This window comes from Palaemon carinicauda, chromosome 1 (genome assembly GCF_036898095.1).
Source record: "Palaemon carinicauda isolate YSFRI2023 chromosome 1, ASM3689809v2, whole genome shotgun sequence".
Lineage (NCBI taxonomy): Eukaryota > Metazoa > Arthropoda > Malacostraca > Decapoda > Palaemonidae > Palaemon > Palaemon carinicauda.
In genome coordinates this window covers 297,525,651-297,543,913 of record NC_090725.1, presented here as the reverse complement: position 1 = coordinate 297,543,913, position 18,263 = coordinate 297,525,651, and the positions used below count along the sequence as shown (strand labels likewise).

The 18,263-nt window shown below is 32.9% G+C and overlaps 1 protein-coding gene across 1 annotated transcript in view; it reads left to right on the top strand.

The window, feature by feature from the left end:
- The window catches only part of LOC137645293 (organic cation transporter protein-like), a 9,825-nt gene extending 4,278 nt beyond the window's left edge, over nucleotides 1–5,547 (top strand). The window contains exons 3-7 of the mRNA XM_068378112.1: nucleotides 103–188; nucleotides 965–1,224; nucleotides 1,957–2,141; nucleotides 4,396–4,541; nucleotides 5,376–5,547. Of these exons, the coding sequence (XP_068234213.1) occupies nucleotides 103–188; nucleotides 965–1,224; nucleotides 1,957–2,141; nucleotides 4,396–4,541; nucleotides 5,376–5,454 (756 nt within the window). The 3' untranslated portion in view covers nucleotides 5,455–5,547. The remainder of the gene's footprint in view (nucleotides 1–102; nucleotides 189–964; nucleotides 1,225–1,956; nucleotides 2,142–4,395; nucleotides 4,542–5,375) is intronic.
- Nucleotides 5,548–18,263: the final 12,716 nt, after the last annotated feature.

Here is an 18,263-nt window from a genome sequence, read left to right as displayed (position 1 = left end):
ACCACATTCATAAATCAAGGATTTTCTCAACGATTTTGATATGAATGAAAATAAATAATTTTATTTATTTATTTATTTACTTACCTTAGCTTTAATTTCTAGGGTATCCCTACCAGAGATAAACTCCGCCATAAAGGTTTGAAGGAAGTTATAATTGAGAAGATGAAAGAGACAGCTATCCTCTTCAGGTACGTTTGAGTATATAAAAAGGTTTATTAATTAAGGATTGAATGATATCGTGGCGAGTTTTGTAAATGGCAGATGACAAATTCTGCATGAGTAATACTGCAAATTTTTTCTTTTCTTGTAACAGAAGTAGTAAGATGTAAATTATGCATGAGAGACCCACTAAACTATAGAATATAATTCTTTTTATCAGATACGATAATCGCTTTAATATGGTAAGCAGCTCTTCTAGGTGAAAGATACTCCAAAATAAAACAATTGTTCACTAGTTTTGGGTAGTTCCATAGCCTCTGTACTGTGGTCTTTCACTGTCTTGGGATTGAGTTCTCTTACTTGAGAGTACACTCCGGTACACTATTCCATGTGTTTCCTTAATTCCTTACCTCACTGGGATATTTTCCTTGTTGGAGCCATTGGGTTTATAGCATTCTGCTTTTCCGACTAGGGTTGTAGCTTTGCTTACAATAATAATAATAATAATAATAATAATAATAATAATAATAATAATAATAATAATATAGGTATGATAAATTTTGCTTCCGAAAAGTGAATAGTATACATAAGTTACAATACTAATTTTTCTTAATGAGGCGCATTTGCACGGACTCGCTGGGGTGCCCTTTTAGCTCGGAAAAGTTCCCTACTATCTGATTGGTTAGAATTATTTTGTCCAACTAATCAGCTAGCAGGAATCTTTTTCGAGGGAAAAGGGCACCTGTGCGAGTTAGTGCAAATGAGCCTCATTAAATAAAATTAGTTTGTCATCCTCTTCCTGCAGGACTCCCAAACTGCGCAGGATCACATGCATCCTTTATGTGGACTACCTGATCGTGAACTTCGTCTACTACGGCCTCTCCCTGAATGGTGGGAACCTGAGCGACGACCCTTTCCTCTTCATGGCTCTCTCAGGACTCATGGAAGTGCCCGCGTACTCCCTTCCAGTCCCTATCGTTTCCAGGTTTGGACGCAGAGTTCCAGGCTCCGTTAGCTTCTTACTGAGCGGCGTTACTCTCCTGGCAGTGTCTCCTTTGCCTAAGAGTGAGATATGTCTCGATTTTTAAATGTTATTTTTATTAGTAACATTAGGGTAAGGGTCATTATTGCATTAGTACATTTCCCCTATATATATATATATATATATATATATATATATATATATATATATATATATATATATATATATATATATATATATATACATATATATAAATATAAATACATATGTATATATATATACATATATATATATGTATATATATATATATATATATATATATATATATATATATATGTATATATATATGCATATATATATATATAGATATATAGATATATATATATATATATATATATATATAGATAAATATACTGTATGTTTATTTATATTTCTATATATACATACAAACATATATATATATTGTATATATATATATGTATATATATATATATATATATATATATATATATATATATAATATAAATTTTTTCATTCAAGTTTAGCGGAGAGAGGTGTAGTTATACCCTGTTGAGAAGGGGTATCCAAAGAGGTACACTTAGAAACCACACTCTCCCACATATTGCTGAACCAACGAATTGTAGTTAGAAAAGGGGGAGAGGGTGGGGAAGGTTTCATTCCGGGTGTGTAAATCTACCTAAATATTTAGACGTCATTTTTGACGACTCGGGTACACTAGTTCATATAATATTGATAGTAGGAAGTAATTTTCTCATTTCCAGGAAAACAATAATAAAAAATCCATATTTCTTCAGGATACGGATGGCTGATCATGACCCTAGCCATGATTGGAAAGGTGACCATCTCCACAGCCTTCCAGGTCCTCATCTTCTATTCGTCTGAGCTCTTCCCAACTGAGGTTCGAAGCCGAGGAATTGGGACGTGCTTCATGGTCTCCAGGATTGGGTCGATTGTGTCTCCTTTCATCACAGAGATTCTTGTAAGTTGGTCCAATGTTCTCTTGATAATTCTATTCTGATATGGATGCTGGTGTTATTATTATCATTATCATTATTGTTATTATTATTATTATTACAATTATTATTATTATTATTATTATTATTACTTACTAAGTTACAGCCCTAGTTGGAAAAGTAAGATGCTATAAGCCCTAGAGCTCAGACAAGGAAAATAGCTCAGTAAGGAAAGGAAATAAAGAATCAGATAGAATAGTGTTCCCGAGAGTATCATTATTATTATTATTATTATTATTATTATTATTATTATTATTATTATTATTATTATTATTATTATTACTTTTTAAGCTACAACCCTAGTCAGGGCTCCAGTTTCCCATGGACTTCTAGTTACGCCCTATAGTGTCTAACGAACTAATTTCAGATTCTATTTAGGGCTCAAGATTTCCATGAGCTCTCATGTCCAAAGAACTAATTTTAGATTCTATTTAGACCCCAAGTTTCCCATGTGCTCTCAGTTACTTCCAATGGTGTCTAACGAACTAATTTCAGATTCTATTTAGGGATCCAGATTTCCATGAGCTCTCATTTACTTCTAATGGTGTCCAAAGAACTAATTTTAGATTCTATTTAGACCCCAAGTTTCCCAGGTGCTCTCAGTTACTTCCAATGGTGTTCAAAGAACTAATTTTAGATTCTATTTAGACCCCAAGTTTCCCAGGTGCTCTCAGTTACTTCCAATGGTGTCCAAAGAACTAATTTTAGATTCTATTTAGACCCCAAGTTTCCCAGGTGTTCTCAGTTACTTCCAATGGTGTCCAAAGAACTAATTTTAGATTCTATTTAGACCCCAAGTTTCCCATGTGCTCTCAGTTACTTCCAATGGTGTCCAAAAAAACTAATTTCAGATTCTATTAAGGGCTTCAGGTTCCCATGTGCTCTCAGTTACTTCTAATGGTGTCCAAAGAAATAATTTCAGATTCTATTTAGGGCTCCAGTCTCCCATGGGCTCTCAATTACTTCCAATGGTGTACAAAAAACTAATTTCAGATTCTATTAAGGGCTTCAGGTTCCCATGTGCTCTCAGTTACTTCCAATGGTGTCCAAAGAACTAATTTCAGATTCTATTTAGGGCTCCAGTTTCTCATTGGCTCTTAGTTACTTCCAATGGTGCCCAAAGAACTAATTTCAGATTCTATTTAGGGCTCCAGTTTCTCATTGGCTCTTAGTTGCCTCCAATGGTGCCTAAAGAACTAATTTCAGATTCTAATAAGGGCTCCAGTCTCCCATGGGCTCTCAGTTACTTCCAATAATGTCCAAAGAAATAATTTCAGATTCTACTTAGGGCTCCAGTTTCCCATGGGCTCTCAGTTACTTCCAATGGTGTCCAAAGAACTAATTTTAGATTCTATTTAGACCCCAAGTTTCCCATATGCTCTCAGTTACTTCCAATGGTGTCCAAAGAACTAATTTCAGATTCTATTTAGACCCCAAGTTTCCCATGTGCTCTCAGTTACTTCCAATGGTGTCCAAAGAACTAATTTTAGATTCTATTTAGGGCTTCAGGTTTCCATGTGCTCTCAGTTACTTCCAATGGTGTCCAAAAAAACTAATTTCAGATTCTATTAAGGGCTCCAGTTTCCCATGGGCTCTCAGTTACTTCCAATAATGTCCAAAGAAATAACTTCAGATTCTATTTAGGTTTCAAGTTTCCCATGAGCCCTCAGTTACTTCCAATGGTGTCTAACGAACTAATTTCAGATTCTATTTATGGTTGAAGTTTCCCATGGGCTCTCAGTTGCTTCTTATTGTTCCCAATGAACTAATTTCAGATTCTATTTAGGGCTCCAGTTTCTCATTGGCTCTTAGTTACTTCCAATGGTATCCAAAGAACTAATTCCAGATTCTATTTAGGTTTTAAGTTTCCCATGGGCCCTCAATTACTTCCAATGGTGTCCAAAGAACTAATTTTAGATTCTATTTAGATCCCAAGTTTCCCATGGGCTCTCAGTTACTTCCAATGGTATCCAAAGAACTAATTTCAGATTCTATTTAGGGCTTCAGGTTCCCATGTGCTCTCAGTTACTTCCTATGGTTTATAAAGAACTAATTTCAGATTCTATTTAGGGCTCCAGTTTCTCATGGGCTCTCAGTTACTTCCAATGGTGTCCAACGAAATAATTTCAGATTCTATTTAGGGCTCCAGTTTCCCATGGGCTCTCAATTACTTCCTATGATGTCCAAAGAACTAATTTCAAATTTTAAAACTCCATTTAGGGCTCCAGTTTCCCATGGGCTCCCTCGCTGCTCTTTGGAGCGTGCTCCGTCATAGCAAGCATTGCTTTGCTCACCTTACCGGAGACTTCAGGTATTGCCCTTCCAGATACAATCACTCAGTTGGAGCAACGTCAAGATAAAGTGAGGTAAGTTGGTTTATTGTCTGGTATTTTTACTCTTTGTATTATCTGTCTCATTAAAACACTCTTTATACTATTTCAGATTATATAATTCTTAAAGCTAGGAAATGTAGAAAATAAGTAAAAAGAAAATATAAATATTTTAAAAAGTATTTCAGTATTGTTTATATACATAAATGTACTTATATATGCAAATGCAAAGACATTTTTAGCTTATGAGATGTTTTATAATTAGACATTAAACGAAAGTTGAATGTGATAATCTTAATATATCTCCATTATAATCTATACATGTATTAGGTTCATGTAATTAGCTACTAATAAAAGTATGGAAACATCACTACCTGGCGATCTGTTGGACGGGGATTCAGGACCTACTAAAGGCTTGATGGTTGCTTGTAGTGTTTGCAACCTATAGGTCTACCTGTTGAGTCATCAGCAGCTAATACCTGGGCCTCCTTGGTCCCAGATAATATGTCTATATAGTCAATCTCTAGGGCATTTTTACTGTGTCTTGTCTCTGTCTACCTCTGAGTCACCAGCAGCCAATACCTGGCGTTCCCTGGTCCTAGATAATATGTCTATATAGTCAGTCTCTGGGGCATTTTTACGGCACCTTAAGTATCTACCTGCTGAATCATCAGCAGCCATTGGCTGGTCCTCCCTAGTCCCTGGCTTGATGGAAAGGGGTCTTGGGAGCTATATATGATCAGTCTCTGGGGCATTGTGTTGGCTCTAGGGCATTGTCACTGTTCCATGCCTCTGCCATTTATGAGTGACCTTTAAACCTTTAAACACATTGTGGATGAATATATGTTAGATCAAAATTTCAACTTACAGGTCATGGAAATTCTTCCGAAGCGCTGAAAGAAAAGTTAATGAATCAGAAGACAGAAAGGAGTCAACAGATCCTCTCTGATGGCGTCTCTAACTACAATGAGAAACAATGTGAAGGAGTTCAGATCTTTTGTCAAGTCAGAAGATTAGATTGATGTTGATTTCAATGGCTCCTGGTGTAGAGAATTGTTAAAAAGAACTTCATGATAAGCTTACTGAGATTTTGTTTTATATATCTTAAATGATATTGAAATCATTCGAGTATTTTTTGTAACCCCAGGATATATTTTGGACTTTCATTTTCATAGTTAATAAATTATTAAAATAATTTGATCGTTTTTTATTTACTTTTCAAAGACTATTTTCGATAGATTATTAATTAGCATTTCGTATTTTATTATCATGGTTAAAAAAATGAAAAATGAGATGCATTTAAAAGATTTCTGTTTTTAAGAATTATCTTTTTTGTACTTTTGTTTTATTGTTCTTAATGTGAACAATTGCAGATCACTTTTCTATATATTCTGCTTTCATTGATCTTGTTAATTGTATTTGCTATTATTTCCGAGGAAAAAAAAATAATGAAATTTTCCCCCTCATATCTTTTAATGTATTTCTCTTCTGTTTACAAAGGAAAAAATAGTTTCCTTTTCAGATCGCATAGTTCATAACTCAATGAAATTATTATCATTATTTTATATATATACATATATATATGTATATATATATGTATATATATATATATATATATATATATATATATATATATATATATATATATATATATATATACAGTGCTCCTTCGAAAATTCTACAATTGACGTGTTTCCAATTGCTTCCAGAAATATGAAAATAAAGATTAAAATGTACAATTAGATTACTACAGTATAAAACTAATGTCAGACTGATCATCCAGAAAAGCTCTGTGTTGGCTCATGTTAAATTGAAGATAAGAAATCAAATTGGTGTTACAGACTAATACACACTCAAACAAAGCCACTTTAACACCTTCTAAAGACATAACAGACAACTCACACATCTCAAACTGTCTACTTAACCGCGCCAAGACTCCTTGCTGCTGGGAGGAAGGACGCTGGTGACTGGTACGACATATGAACATACGCTACCGAGATCTAAAGCGATGTCAGGCAGGGCCGCCGATCTGGACTACGGTCTAGCCCAAAGCAAAAGCAGAGTCCTTCAAAAAGAAGGCAATTGTGCTTACCTCATACAAAAATGGGAAAAAAGAACTTTAGTAAAAGAAGGAAGTCTGTGATAAATTGAGGAATTCTATCAAGTATTTTATAGTTGCCCCTCTAGCTTTCTGTTCTCTTTTATTCACAACATAGAAAACGTACTTCATCTAATAGACATATTTTCTGGGAGCCTAAGATCTTTTCATGTGTTGTAGTTTAGCCATTCTAAAGTCAGTCATTACTGTGTATGTACTGTAGAGTTTGACTCCTTTAGCCTCTTCAGTGACTTTCGTTTAAGATATATATAAATATATATATATATATATATATATATATATATATATATAAAGCATATATATGTATATATATATATATATATATATATATATATATATATATATATATATATATGTATTTATATATAAAAGTATATATAAAGCATATGTATATGTATATATATATATATATATATATATATATATATATATATATATATATATATATATATATATATATATATATATATATAAAATTTTCATCTTTTTTCAGACTTTGTAGTGAAGTGTTGAAATGAACTTTACAATTTCATAAATATAAACTGAGTTTTATTTTCACATATGGATATAACACTACTGATTATATTTAATTTATATTAGAGCTGGGCAGTGACTATACATACACTGACATATATGTATATATATACACACACACGCACACACACACACATATATATATATATATATATATATATATATATATACTGTACATACACATATATACATATATATGTATATATATATATATATATATATATATATATATATATATTTATATATATAGATTACTTAATAACTTCATACATAATAATTTTATCGACAATAAAACGTTTGCATGCATGATAATCAAAGTTAGGCAGTATGTATAAAAAGCATGATTTACATCCATTACTTTCCCTATCAACCTTCTATCATATCAGCTTTGATATCTCGATCATAATAAACTACACCGGCGGCTGTCCCTCATTTTAGAGATTGGAAATTGATCTCTGCTAATATACACTCTCCTTTAATGCATGTCCCCTTGTTGACACCTTATATCTACTCCATCGTTCGAGGTCTCTAAATTGATTAGTTCTCTCTTGGTGTAGGTGGATGGATGTTGCATCTCTGTTCTGTTACATTGGTGGAAGATTCATGGATGCTGTTTATTCGTATCAAGAAAAAGATGGACATTGGAAATCTATAATTGAATTTTGGTCTTTTGGTTATTTTGAATGTGGAAGTAAAGAAAAATTATATAAATTCATCTCAAAATTTAGTTGAGGTTTCAATTGGCTATCCCCCCCCCAAAAAAAAAAAAAAAAAAAAATTCGTATTAAGAAAAAGATGGACATTAGATATCTATAATTGGACTTTGATATTTTGGTTAATTTGAACGTGGAAGTAAAGAAAAAATCATATGAATTAGTTTGAAAATTTAGTTGATGCTTCAACTGGCTATTTGAAAAAAAAAAATCCGTATTAAGAAAGAGATGGACATAGGAAATCTATAATTGAATTTTGATGTTTTGGTTATTTTGAATGTGGAAGTAAAGAAAAATTATATACAATTCATCTCAAACTTTACTTGAGGCTTCAACTGGCTATTTGAAAAAAAAAAAAAATTCGTATTAAGAAAAAGATGGACACTGGAAATCTATAATTGGACTTTGATATTTTGGTGAATTTGAATGTGGAAGTAAAGAAAAAAATATATAAATTCATCTTAAAATTTACTTGATGCTTCTACTGGCCATTTGAAAAAAAAAGATTCGTGTTATGAAAAAGATGGACATTGGAAATCTAAGATTGGACTTTGATGTTTTGGTTATTTTGAACGTGGAAGTAGAGAAAAATTTAAAAAATTCATCTCAAAATTTAGTTGATGCTTCAACTGGCTATTTGAAAAAAAAAGATCCGTATTAAGAAAAAGATGGACATTGGAAATCTATAATTGAATTTTGATTTTTTGGTTATTTTGAATGTGGAAGTAAAGAAAAATTATATCCAATTCATCTTAAAGTTTAGTTGATGCTTGAATTGGTAATTTGAAAAAAGAGGAGCATTGGAAATCTATAATTGGACTTTGATATTTTGGTGAATTTGAAGGTGTACTGTTAAAAGAAAAACGTAAATTTAATCGGAATTCTCCTTAAAAATATTATGTTCTCTGTCGTATTTCAGTAAAATACAGGCGACAGTAATTTTACCTTACTTTGTTATTATATTTTACAGATTGGTGACAGTAATATAAATTCTGAAGGTAAATTTATCCGTTTTTAAAACGGTAAAAATTCTGGAATAAATGTTGCCAGACATTTACCGTTTTTATACGACAAAATTTTTTAACAGTATTGGAAATACTAGTAATGGAAAATTATATACAAATCGTCTTGGAATTTAGTTGATGCTTGAATTGGTTATTTGAAAAAAATATGGACGTTGGAAATCAACAATTGATTATGTTAGGTGATTAAATGGAAAAGAAGAATAATTAAATTTTGATCTTTTGGTTACTTTGATGGTGGAACTAAAGAAATATATATAATTCCTCTTAAAGTTTAGTTGATGCTTGAATTGGTTATTTGAAAAAAAGACGACTATTGGAAATCTACAATTGATTAAGCTAGGTGAGAAAATCGAAAAGAAGAATGATTAAATTTTAATTTTTTGGTTACTTTGAATGTGGAAGTAAAAAAAATGTATTTAAAACATTTAAAAATATAGTTAATGCTTGAAATGGCTATTTGGAAAAACATGGACATTGGAAATCTCCAAATTTAGATGAAAAAAGTAAATAAACTTTGATCTTTTGGTTAATTTGACTGTGGAAATAAAGAAACAAATATAGAAATAATTCCAAAGTTTAGTTGATTCTTGAATTGGCCATTTGAACGATTGTTACCTTCGTCTAGAAAACGAATGACAGCAACTACAGTATTAGTGAAGTGTAAGATTTCATAATATATTCCTATTGGATTTTGAGCTAAAAAAAAAAATATTAAAGACTCTTAAACCTTGATTTGGATAACATTTAATCTTGAATTCTACTTTCCAGTAGCATCAAATACTTTAGATTCCTCAATCCCCGATTCTTAGGAAAGGCCATAACTTAGTATGGATGCCTTAAGGATCCTTTTTTACTTAATGAAGGTCTTTGTAGCCTTTCCTTACCAGATGAAGACTCCTGGTAGCACACCTAAACTATGTCGCAAGTGGCTAGCCTACGCAGCCGTCAAGTCTGTGCTGATAATAGTCGTTGGCGTGACATATATTTTCTTGCCAAACTTCAGGTATTCGAGTCACCCCATAACCAGATTGACAGACAGAATCCTGATTATTGCTGCTGGGATGTTTGTCGTAGCCTTCGAGTCACACGCTCTGGTGCGCTGTCGTCTTCTGAAGACGTTATTCCAGAAATTCCAATCGCAGAAACTTAGAGAGTCCGCCAAATCTGGGAATTACAGTAGAAATATTTTCGTGGCTACCCTGGCTCATCTAATTATATTTCCTATGGGGATGATTAGTCTGCTTGGTCATGGTGAAGACCTTGAGAAGGAAGCTGACTTGACAATAATTTGGTCAAAAATTACCAGCCTTATCGTCTGGCTTGGCTATGGAATGTCTGAACTGACCACAGTGATGACTTACTTAGTAATGACACAGAAGCTAAGTGTGCATCTGAATGTGACTATCAAGGATTTGATAGCCAAGAGACCAAGGACACAAAAAGAATCCAATAAGAAAATGAAAATTAACAGACTAAAGACCCTGTCTTTACATGGAATCCTGAAACCCAACAAGTGTCCTTATTTTTTTAATTTGCTCTCTTTGAAAACCAATGCCAAGATCATACAGAGTAGGAGAACGTACCTTATAGATGAGCAAATGTTGGACCTAGAAAGACACACCATTGACGTAGAAGAAATCATTCATTTGATGATGGAGTACTTTGGGTTTCCTCTTCTGATGATGACTATGACGATGCCTCTAGCAATTACCTATTTGCTCTATTTCCAAATTGATTCTTACCTGACCAATGGACGCTTTGAATGGGTGGTCTTCGTCACAGTCCCTGCCATGCTCTGGTTTCTTGTCTTCATTCATACAGAATCAGACAAGTTCACTGAAAAGGTAAGATTTTTCTCTGTTTAATGTGAGAAGAGTCTTTGTTTCTATAGTTTTCCTGCCATTAATATTACTGTTTTTGTACTGCCATTATCATTCTAATGTTGTTATTGTTCTTGAAATATTTCATATCAATTGTTCATCACTTTTCTTGTAGTTTTACTTATTTCTTTATTTCCTTACCTCACTGGGCTATTTTCCCTATTTGGAGCCATTGGGCTTATAGCACCCTGCTTTTCCATCTATGGTTGTAGCTTAGCTAATAATAATAATAATAATAATAATAATAATAATAATAATAATAATAATATAACCTAAGGTTCCACATCTAACCTAACCTAGGAGCCGTATCCTTACCTACTTACCTGGCGGGGGGGGGGGGGGGGGGTGGACGACCTTCCCTCTTATCAGGTATAAAAAGATGGACATGATTGCTATCTGTGAATCAAATGAAATATATTAATACATTATGTCTAATATCTAAGATCAATACAAATATAATATAAATATATTAATTTAAAACTTGAACATCGTATATTATAGTTTCCGTCTCTATTTTTCCACTTATCGATCCTAGTGATATCAATGTTGACGTGTCCTCTCGAGATAATGACTCCAGCTTCTAATTTGAGAGACTGGAAATTGATCCCTACCAATGTACACTCTCCCTAAATGCAGGTCAGTTCGGTGACGCCCTGCATCTTCCATATATCATTAAACTCCAGAGGAAATTTGGTTAGTCCCTTCTTGACGTCAGTGGGTGTCACATCTCTGTCCTGTGATTTTGGATGGCTGAATGTTTTCATGTTTAAAAGATGAGGAACTTTGGGAAATTAGTGAATGTTTTCCTGTTTAAAAGACGATGAAGATTGAGAAATTAGTGAATATTTTCTCACTTGAAAGACGATTAATATTGAGTAATTAGTGAATATTTTTTCACTTAAAAGACGATGAACATTGAGAAATTAGTGAATATTTTTTCACTTAAAAAACGATGAACATTGAGAAATTAGTGAATATTTTTTCACTTGAAAGACGATTAATATTGAGAAATTAGTGAATATTTTTTTAACATAAAAAACGATGAACATTGAGAAATTAGTGAATATTTTTTCACTTAAAAAACGATGAACATTGATATATTAGTGAATATTTTTTCACTTAAAAAACGATGAACATTGAGAAATTAGTGAATATTTCTTCACTTAAAGAACGATGAACATTGAGAAATTAGTGAATATTTTTTCACATAAAAAACGATGAACATTGAGAAATTAGTGGATTTTTTTTACTTAAAAAACGATGATCATTGAAATATTTAGAGAATGTTTTCTTATTTAAAAGATGAACATCGAGAGATTAGTGAATATTTTCTCACTTAAAAGACGAACATTGAGAAATTTGTGAATATTTTCTCAATTAAAAGACGAACACTGAGAAATTAGTGAATATCTTGATATTCAAAAGACGTTGAACACTGAAAAAATGACTGGATTGAGTCTATTGATTAAATGGAATATTGTTTTGAACATTCCTCAACTGTTGAAGTAAAACATTTGAGTTTTGCTTACCCAGGTGGAGAGAATTGAAAATTTGTATTTACATAACATGAATAATTATTTAGATTATCAAATAGAAGAAAAGACTGATAAGTGAAGTGCAGAGTTCAAAAAGACAACCCCCCTAGGTTGCAAGACAATCATTATTAGGTTTTAGATCAGAATATTGAAAGTTATAAACTCTGGAGTGATAATTTACAATCTGAAACTTTTTATACGTATAATCAAATAGTTTTGAGTCCTTTAATTAATAATGTATGCCCTAAGAATCATGTTTTATCTAATGAAAGTTTTAGTGGCCTTCCCTTACAAGATAAAGACTCCCGGTAGTAAGCCAGAACTATGTCGAAGATGGCTAGCTTACACTGTCGTCAAATCTGTACTGTTAATAGTTTTAGCAATGATATATGTTTCCCTGCCACCTTTTAGGAATCCAAGTCATCCCATAACCAGATTGACAGACAGACTTTGGTCCATTGCATCTGGAATATTCGTCGTGACCTCCCAGTCCTACGCTTTGGTGCGCTGTCGCGTTCTGAAGAAGTTATTCCAGAAATTCCAGTCCCAGAAACTGATCGATTCGTCCAGCTCCTGGAACTACAATAGAAATCGCCTCATGGCTGCTCTTGCATTTATGATTGTATTTTCCATTGGAAGTATTGGTATGCTTGGAGAAAAGAAGCATTTTGAGAAGGAGAATGATTCGACAATGATTTGGACTAAAGTGAGTAGTCTTACCATCTGGATGGGCTGTGGAATATCTGAGCTGACCACAGTGATGACTTACTTTTTACTAACACGACAACTAAAGGTATATCTGAATGCAACTCTGAAGGATATAATGGCTAAAAAACCAAAATCAAAATCACATTTTGGTCAAAGCAAGAAGGATAAGAAGAAGAAAGCTATTGGAAAAAGGATTTCATGTGTAAAAATAATCCCAAAGTCAAATACATGTCAATGTTTTTATAGTTTCATGCAAAATAACGCCAAGAATACTATGAGAAGAAAGACATACCCCGAAGTTTATAAAATAATTGAACTGGAAAAACAAATAATTGATATTGAAGAAACGGTTGCTTTAATGATGGAGTACTTTGGCTTTCCCCTGCTGATGGCAAACCTGGCGGTACCTTTGGGAATTACCTACCTGCTATACTTCCAGATTGATTCTTACCTGACCAATGGGCTCTTTGACTGGATGGTGTTCATCATGTTACCAGCCATGATGTGCCATTTCGTGCTGATGCAGGTGGAATCAGATACATTTAATGAGAAAGTAAGATTGGTGTCTGTGTACTCTAAGAGGACTCCTGGTTCAAATGAATAGCCAGTCATCAATTACCCTTTTTTGTTGATATTATTATTATTATTATTATTATTATTATTATTATTATTATTATTATTATTATTATTATTATTATTATTATTATCTATATATCCTTTCTGAGAGGGGACAACTTAAAGTGGGGAAAGGGCTTGTGGGTTTGAGTTTGGTGTGAGCGATCAGACTGGTCAAAGCCCATAAATGAATTGTCTAGTTCGAGGCCTTTGTCCTGCAGTGGACTAGAACTGGCTGCATTTGTTGTTGTTGTTTTAAATGTAGATTAAGTGTGAGTTATCGTCTTAAGTAGTTAGATTCATCCATAATGAAAACTTTTAATTATTCATCTCTTTCTATTTCAGAAGCGAAAGAATGCTCTGATCCTGCAAAGATACATTGCCTCAAATCCTTATCTACGAGAAAGTGTAACTGTGAGTATTGTTTCTCAAAGACAGTGTTGCTTCTCATAAATATAATGTTTTTGTTATCATGAGTGTTTCCTTTAGGGCAAAATATCATAGTCATGTTAATTACATCCCACATCTTTCTTTAATGATAAGATATCTTATGTTAATAGGATTATACCTTATCTAAGTTTCCTTTTTTATGAGGGTTTCATTTGGGTATGAAATAAAGTGTTGTTTCTCATAAATATAATGTTTTTGCTATCATGAGAGTTTCCTTTAAGGCAACATATCATACTCATGTTAATTACAGCTAAATATCTTCCCTTAGGTTTCATTCGTTTTCATAAATAAAGTATTTATTACATCAATAAAATTTTGCAGTAGACATTTCTTTAACATTGAATGTATAGAGTTTAATTAGAGACTATTTTTCCAATAGATCATAAAAAGGGTAGTGGATAGTTTCATCATTATCATCATCTCCTACGCCTATTGACGCAAAGGGCCTCGGTTAAATTTCGCCAGTCGTCTCTCTCTTGAGCTTATAATTCAATACTTCTCCATTCATCATCTACTTCCCATTTCATAGTCCTCTGCCTTGTGGCCTTGGTCTTCCAACTCTTCTAGTGCCTTTTGGAGCCCAGTTAAACGTTTGGTGAACTAATCTCTCTTGGAGAGTGCGAGGAACATGCCCAAACGTACGTTATACTATAATGAAATCTAAGTAAAAGTTAAAGCAGACCTAGTTATGATTCCAAGTAATTCCAGGCTTATAATAACTCCAAAACCTTCAGGTCAACCGAGCATTGAACACTCTGCAACGACAGACAGACTTCTCCCTTATGGGATTCTTCAGCCTCGGTCGGTCCTGTTTGACAACGGTAAGCAAGATGATCTTTCAGATTTCGTTATTTCATCTCTATAATAAAGAAAATATAGAGAACAGATAAATAGATAGATTGATCGATAGATGTTTCAGAGACCCCTATAGAGAGTTGATAAGATAAATGACAGTCAATTCTAGTTTCCATTCAATATCTGATACTTTCCCTGATTTTACATTAAGGGCTGCTTTTATGGTCCTATACAGCAGGGGGGCCCTATTCTCTACAGGACCTCCACAGTCATTTTATCATATACATTCTAAGGCGTTCAGCATTTCACACACCACATATTGCCCGTTTACTGTCAAATCCACACTATCGGGGCACTTTGAGAACCAGAAAGTCTTCACTTTCCTCTGGAAAGCCTTACAGTAATATCTTCTGTGTTTCGAATGTCTAGTTAGAGCTTATTGCATAGTCTTGGGGCCGCATATTTAAAGGCTTTATAGTCTAGTGCCTACAGTAGATATATATATCTAGGTTAAAATAGTTTGAAATAATCAGCAACTCTTCTCGAGTCAACACAATTTGTTGGCTGCACAATATGTAGCAATTCTCTTAAATATTTTTTAACGTCCTGGATTATTGGATTTTGAGTTTTGTTTCAGTATTTTCTGAATAGATATTTCCCAGATAGATTTTACACTAAGGTTATAGAAAGATTCTTTGGGAGGATAGAAATATTTATCTATCCTTTTATTTCATAAGCTACCAAAGTAGAAAAGTTATTTTTTTTATCAATATTTAATGAGAAAAATCCTGTGCATAAAATTGATCTCTAATAACTTTTTTTTTTTTTTTGATGTCTGAATAGTCAGCCTTAAATTTGATTACTCAGCAGGAAAATATTTAAAACTGTATCAAGTTGAAATTTCCTGGTGTTAAACTGGAATTATTTTAGCTATACAAAAGGGGTTACTATTTCATTTCTGGCCTCAGGCACAAATTAGCTCCTGGTAAGCCTGTAAGCTCCTATACAGTCCTGCTTCCTACCTTCCTGTTCTATTATTACAGGCTGCCGGGTTCATCTTGTCCTACCTGGTCATCGTCCTGCAGTTTCGAGGCATCAAAATGGCATCACTTGAATGAAGGGAGAGCAGTAAACAAGATTGTAGATTCTATCAGGATTGGAAGAGATGGTAAACAAGATTGTAGATTCTATCAGGATTGGAAAAGATGGTAAACAAGATTGTAGATTCTATCAGGATTAGAAGAGATGGTAAACAAGTTTGTAGATTCTATCAGGATTGGAAGAGATGGTAAGCAAGATTATAGATTCGATCTGGATTGGAAGACATGGTAAACAAGATTGTAGATTCTATCAGGATTAGAAGAGACAGTAAACAAGATTGTAAATTCTACCAGGATTGGAAGAGATAGTAAACAAGAATGTAGATTCTATCAGGATTGGAAGACTTGGTATTGAAGATTATAGATTCTATCAGGATTGGAAGAGATGGTAAACAAGATTGTAGATTCTATCAGGATTGGAAGAGATGGTAAACAATATTGTAGATTCTATCAGGATTGGAAGAGATGGTAAACAATATTGTAGATTCTATCAGGATTGGAAGACTTGGTAAGGAAGATTGTAGATTCTATCAGGATTGGAAGAGATGGTAAACAAGATTGTAGATTCTATCAGGATTGGAAGAGATGGTAAACAAGATTGTAGATTTCATCAGGATTGGAAGAGATGGTAAACAAGAATGTAGATTCTATCAGGATTGGAAGACTTGGTATTGAAGATTATAGATTCTATCAGGATTGGAAGAGATGGTAAACAAGATTGTAGATTCTATCAGGATTGGAAGAGATGGTAAACAATATTGTAGATTCTATCAGGATTGGAAGACTTGGTAAGGAAGATTGTAGATTCTATCAGGATTGGAAGAGATGGTAAACAAGATTGTAGATTCTATCAGGATTGGAAGACTTGGTAAGGAAGATTGTAGATTCTATCAGGATTGGAAGAGATGGTAAACAAGATTGTAGATTCTATCAGGATTGGAAGAGATGGTAAACAATATTGTAGATTCTATCAGGATTGGAAGAGATGGTAAACAATATTGTAGATTCTATCAGGATTGGAAGACTTGGTAAGGAAGATTGTAGATTCTATCAGGATTGGAAGAGATGGTAAACAAGATTGTAGATTCTATCAGGATTGGAAGAGATGTTAAACAAGATTGTAGATTCTATCAGGATTGGAAGAGATGTGAAATAATATTGTAGATTCTATAAGGATTAGAAGACATGGTAAACAAGATTGTAGATTCTATCAGGATTGGAAGAGATGATAAACAAGATTATAGAATCTATCAGTATTGGAAGAGATGGTAAACAAGATTGTAGATTCTATTAGGATTGGAAGAGAAGGTAAACAATATTGTAGATTCTATCAGGATTGAAAGAGATGGTAAACAAGATTGTAGATTCTATCAGGATTGGAAGAGATGGTAAACAAGATTGTAGATTCTTCAGGATTGGAAAAGATGGTAATCAGAAAACCAAGGTTACTGGAGACATTGAATTCTGTAAAATAAACTATATGGAATAAAAGTTAATAAAATAAATGGATGAATAAATAAACCAATGAATAAGCAATTGGATGAATATGAATGTATGAATAGTTTAGTATAAAAAAAAAAATGTCTTAGTTTCAGACAATTTAATTTTAACATCTATAAAAAGATAAATTAAAGGTTCTTTATATTATAAAGCATGTAAATTCCTTGTATAGGAAATAAAAGTGACAGTATATATTGAATTTATCTTTTAAAAAATGAAGCTGAAATGTTGTAATGTGCTCTCTCTCTCTCTCTCTCTCTCGCCCCCCCTCTCTCTCTCTCTCTTTCTCTCTCTCTCTCTCTCTCTCTCTCTCTCTCTCTCTCTCTCTGTCGTAAAATAATTCTTATATTTTTTTGGAACTAATGATCTAACAAGATTACTTTACTTATCAAATTTTTATGAAAATATATTAACAATTCTGAAGTGAAGCAAAAAAAAAAAATGATTTAAATAATGTTGGTACGTTTGTACAACATTGACGAAAATAGTGTGAATCTGTAAAAAAAAAAAAATTGTCCGACACTGATTACCTTGTTGGATAATATTTCCTTCTTTGCGTATTTGTACAAACTCTTCAACTATATTCATTGAGTTAATAAAAACGTTATGATTGTAAATAAAAAGAATATATTATTTAGGATGACATTTCATCTACAAGTCACTCTTATTATGAAATTATGAAATTGGTAGTTTACTGTTCCTATCTCGTCTGCTCTAGTTCAAGGGTCATCCGGTAATTAGCAGTACCAATTTATGAAGCCTCAAATACTTAATCACAAGGAAT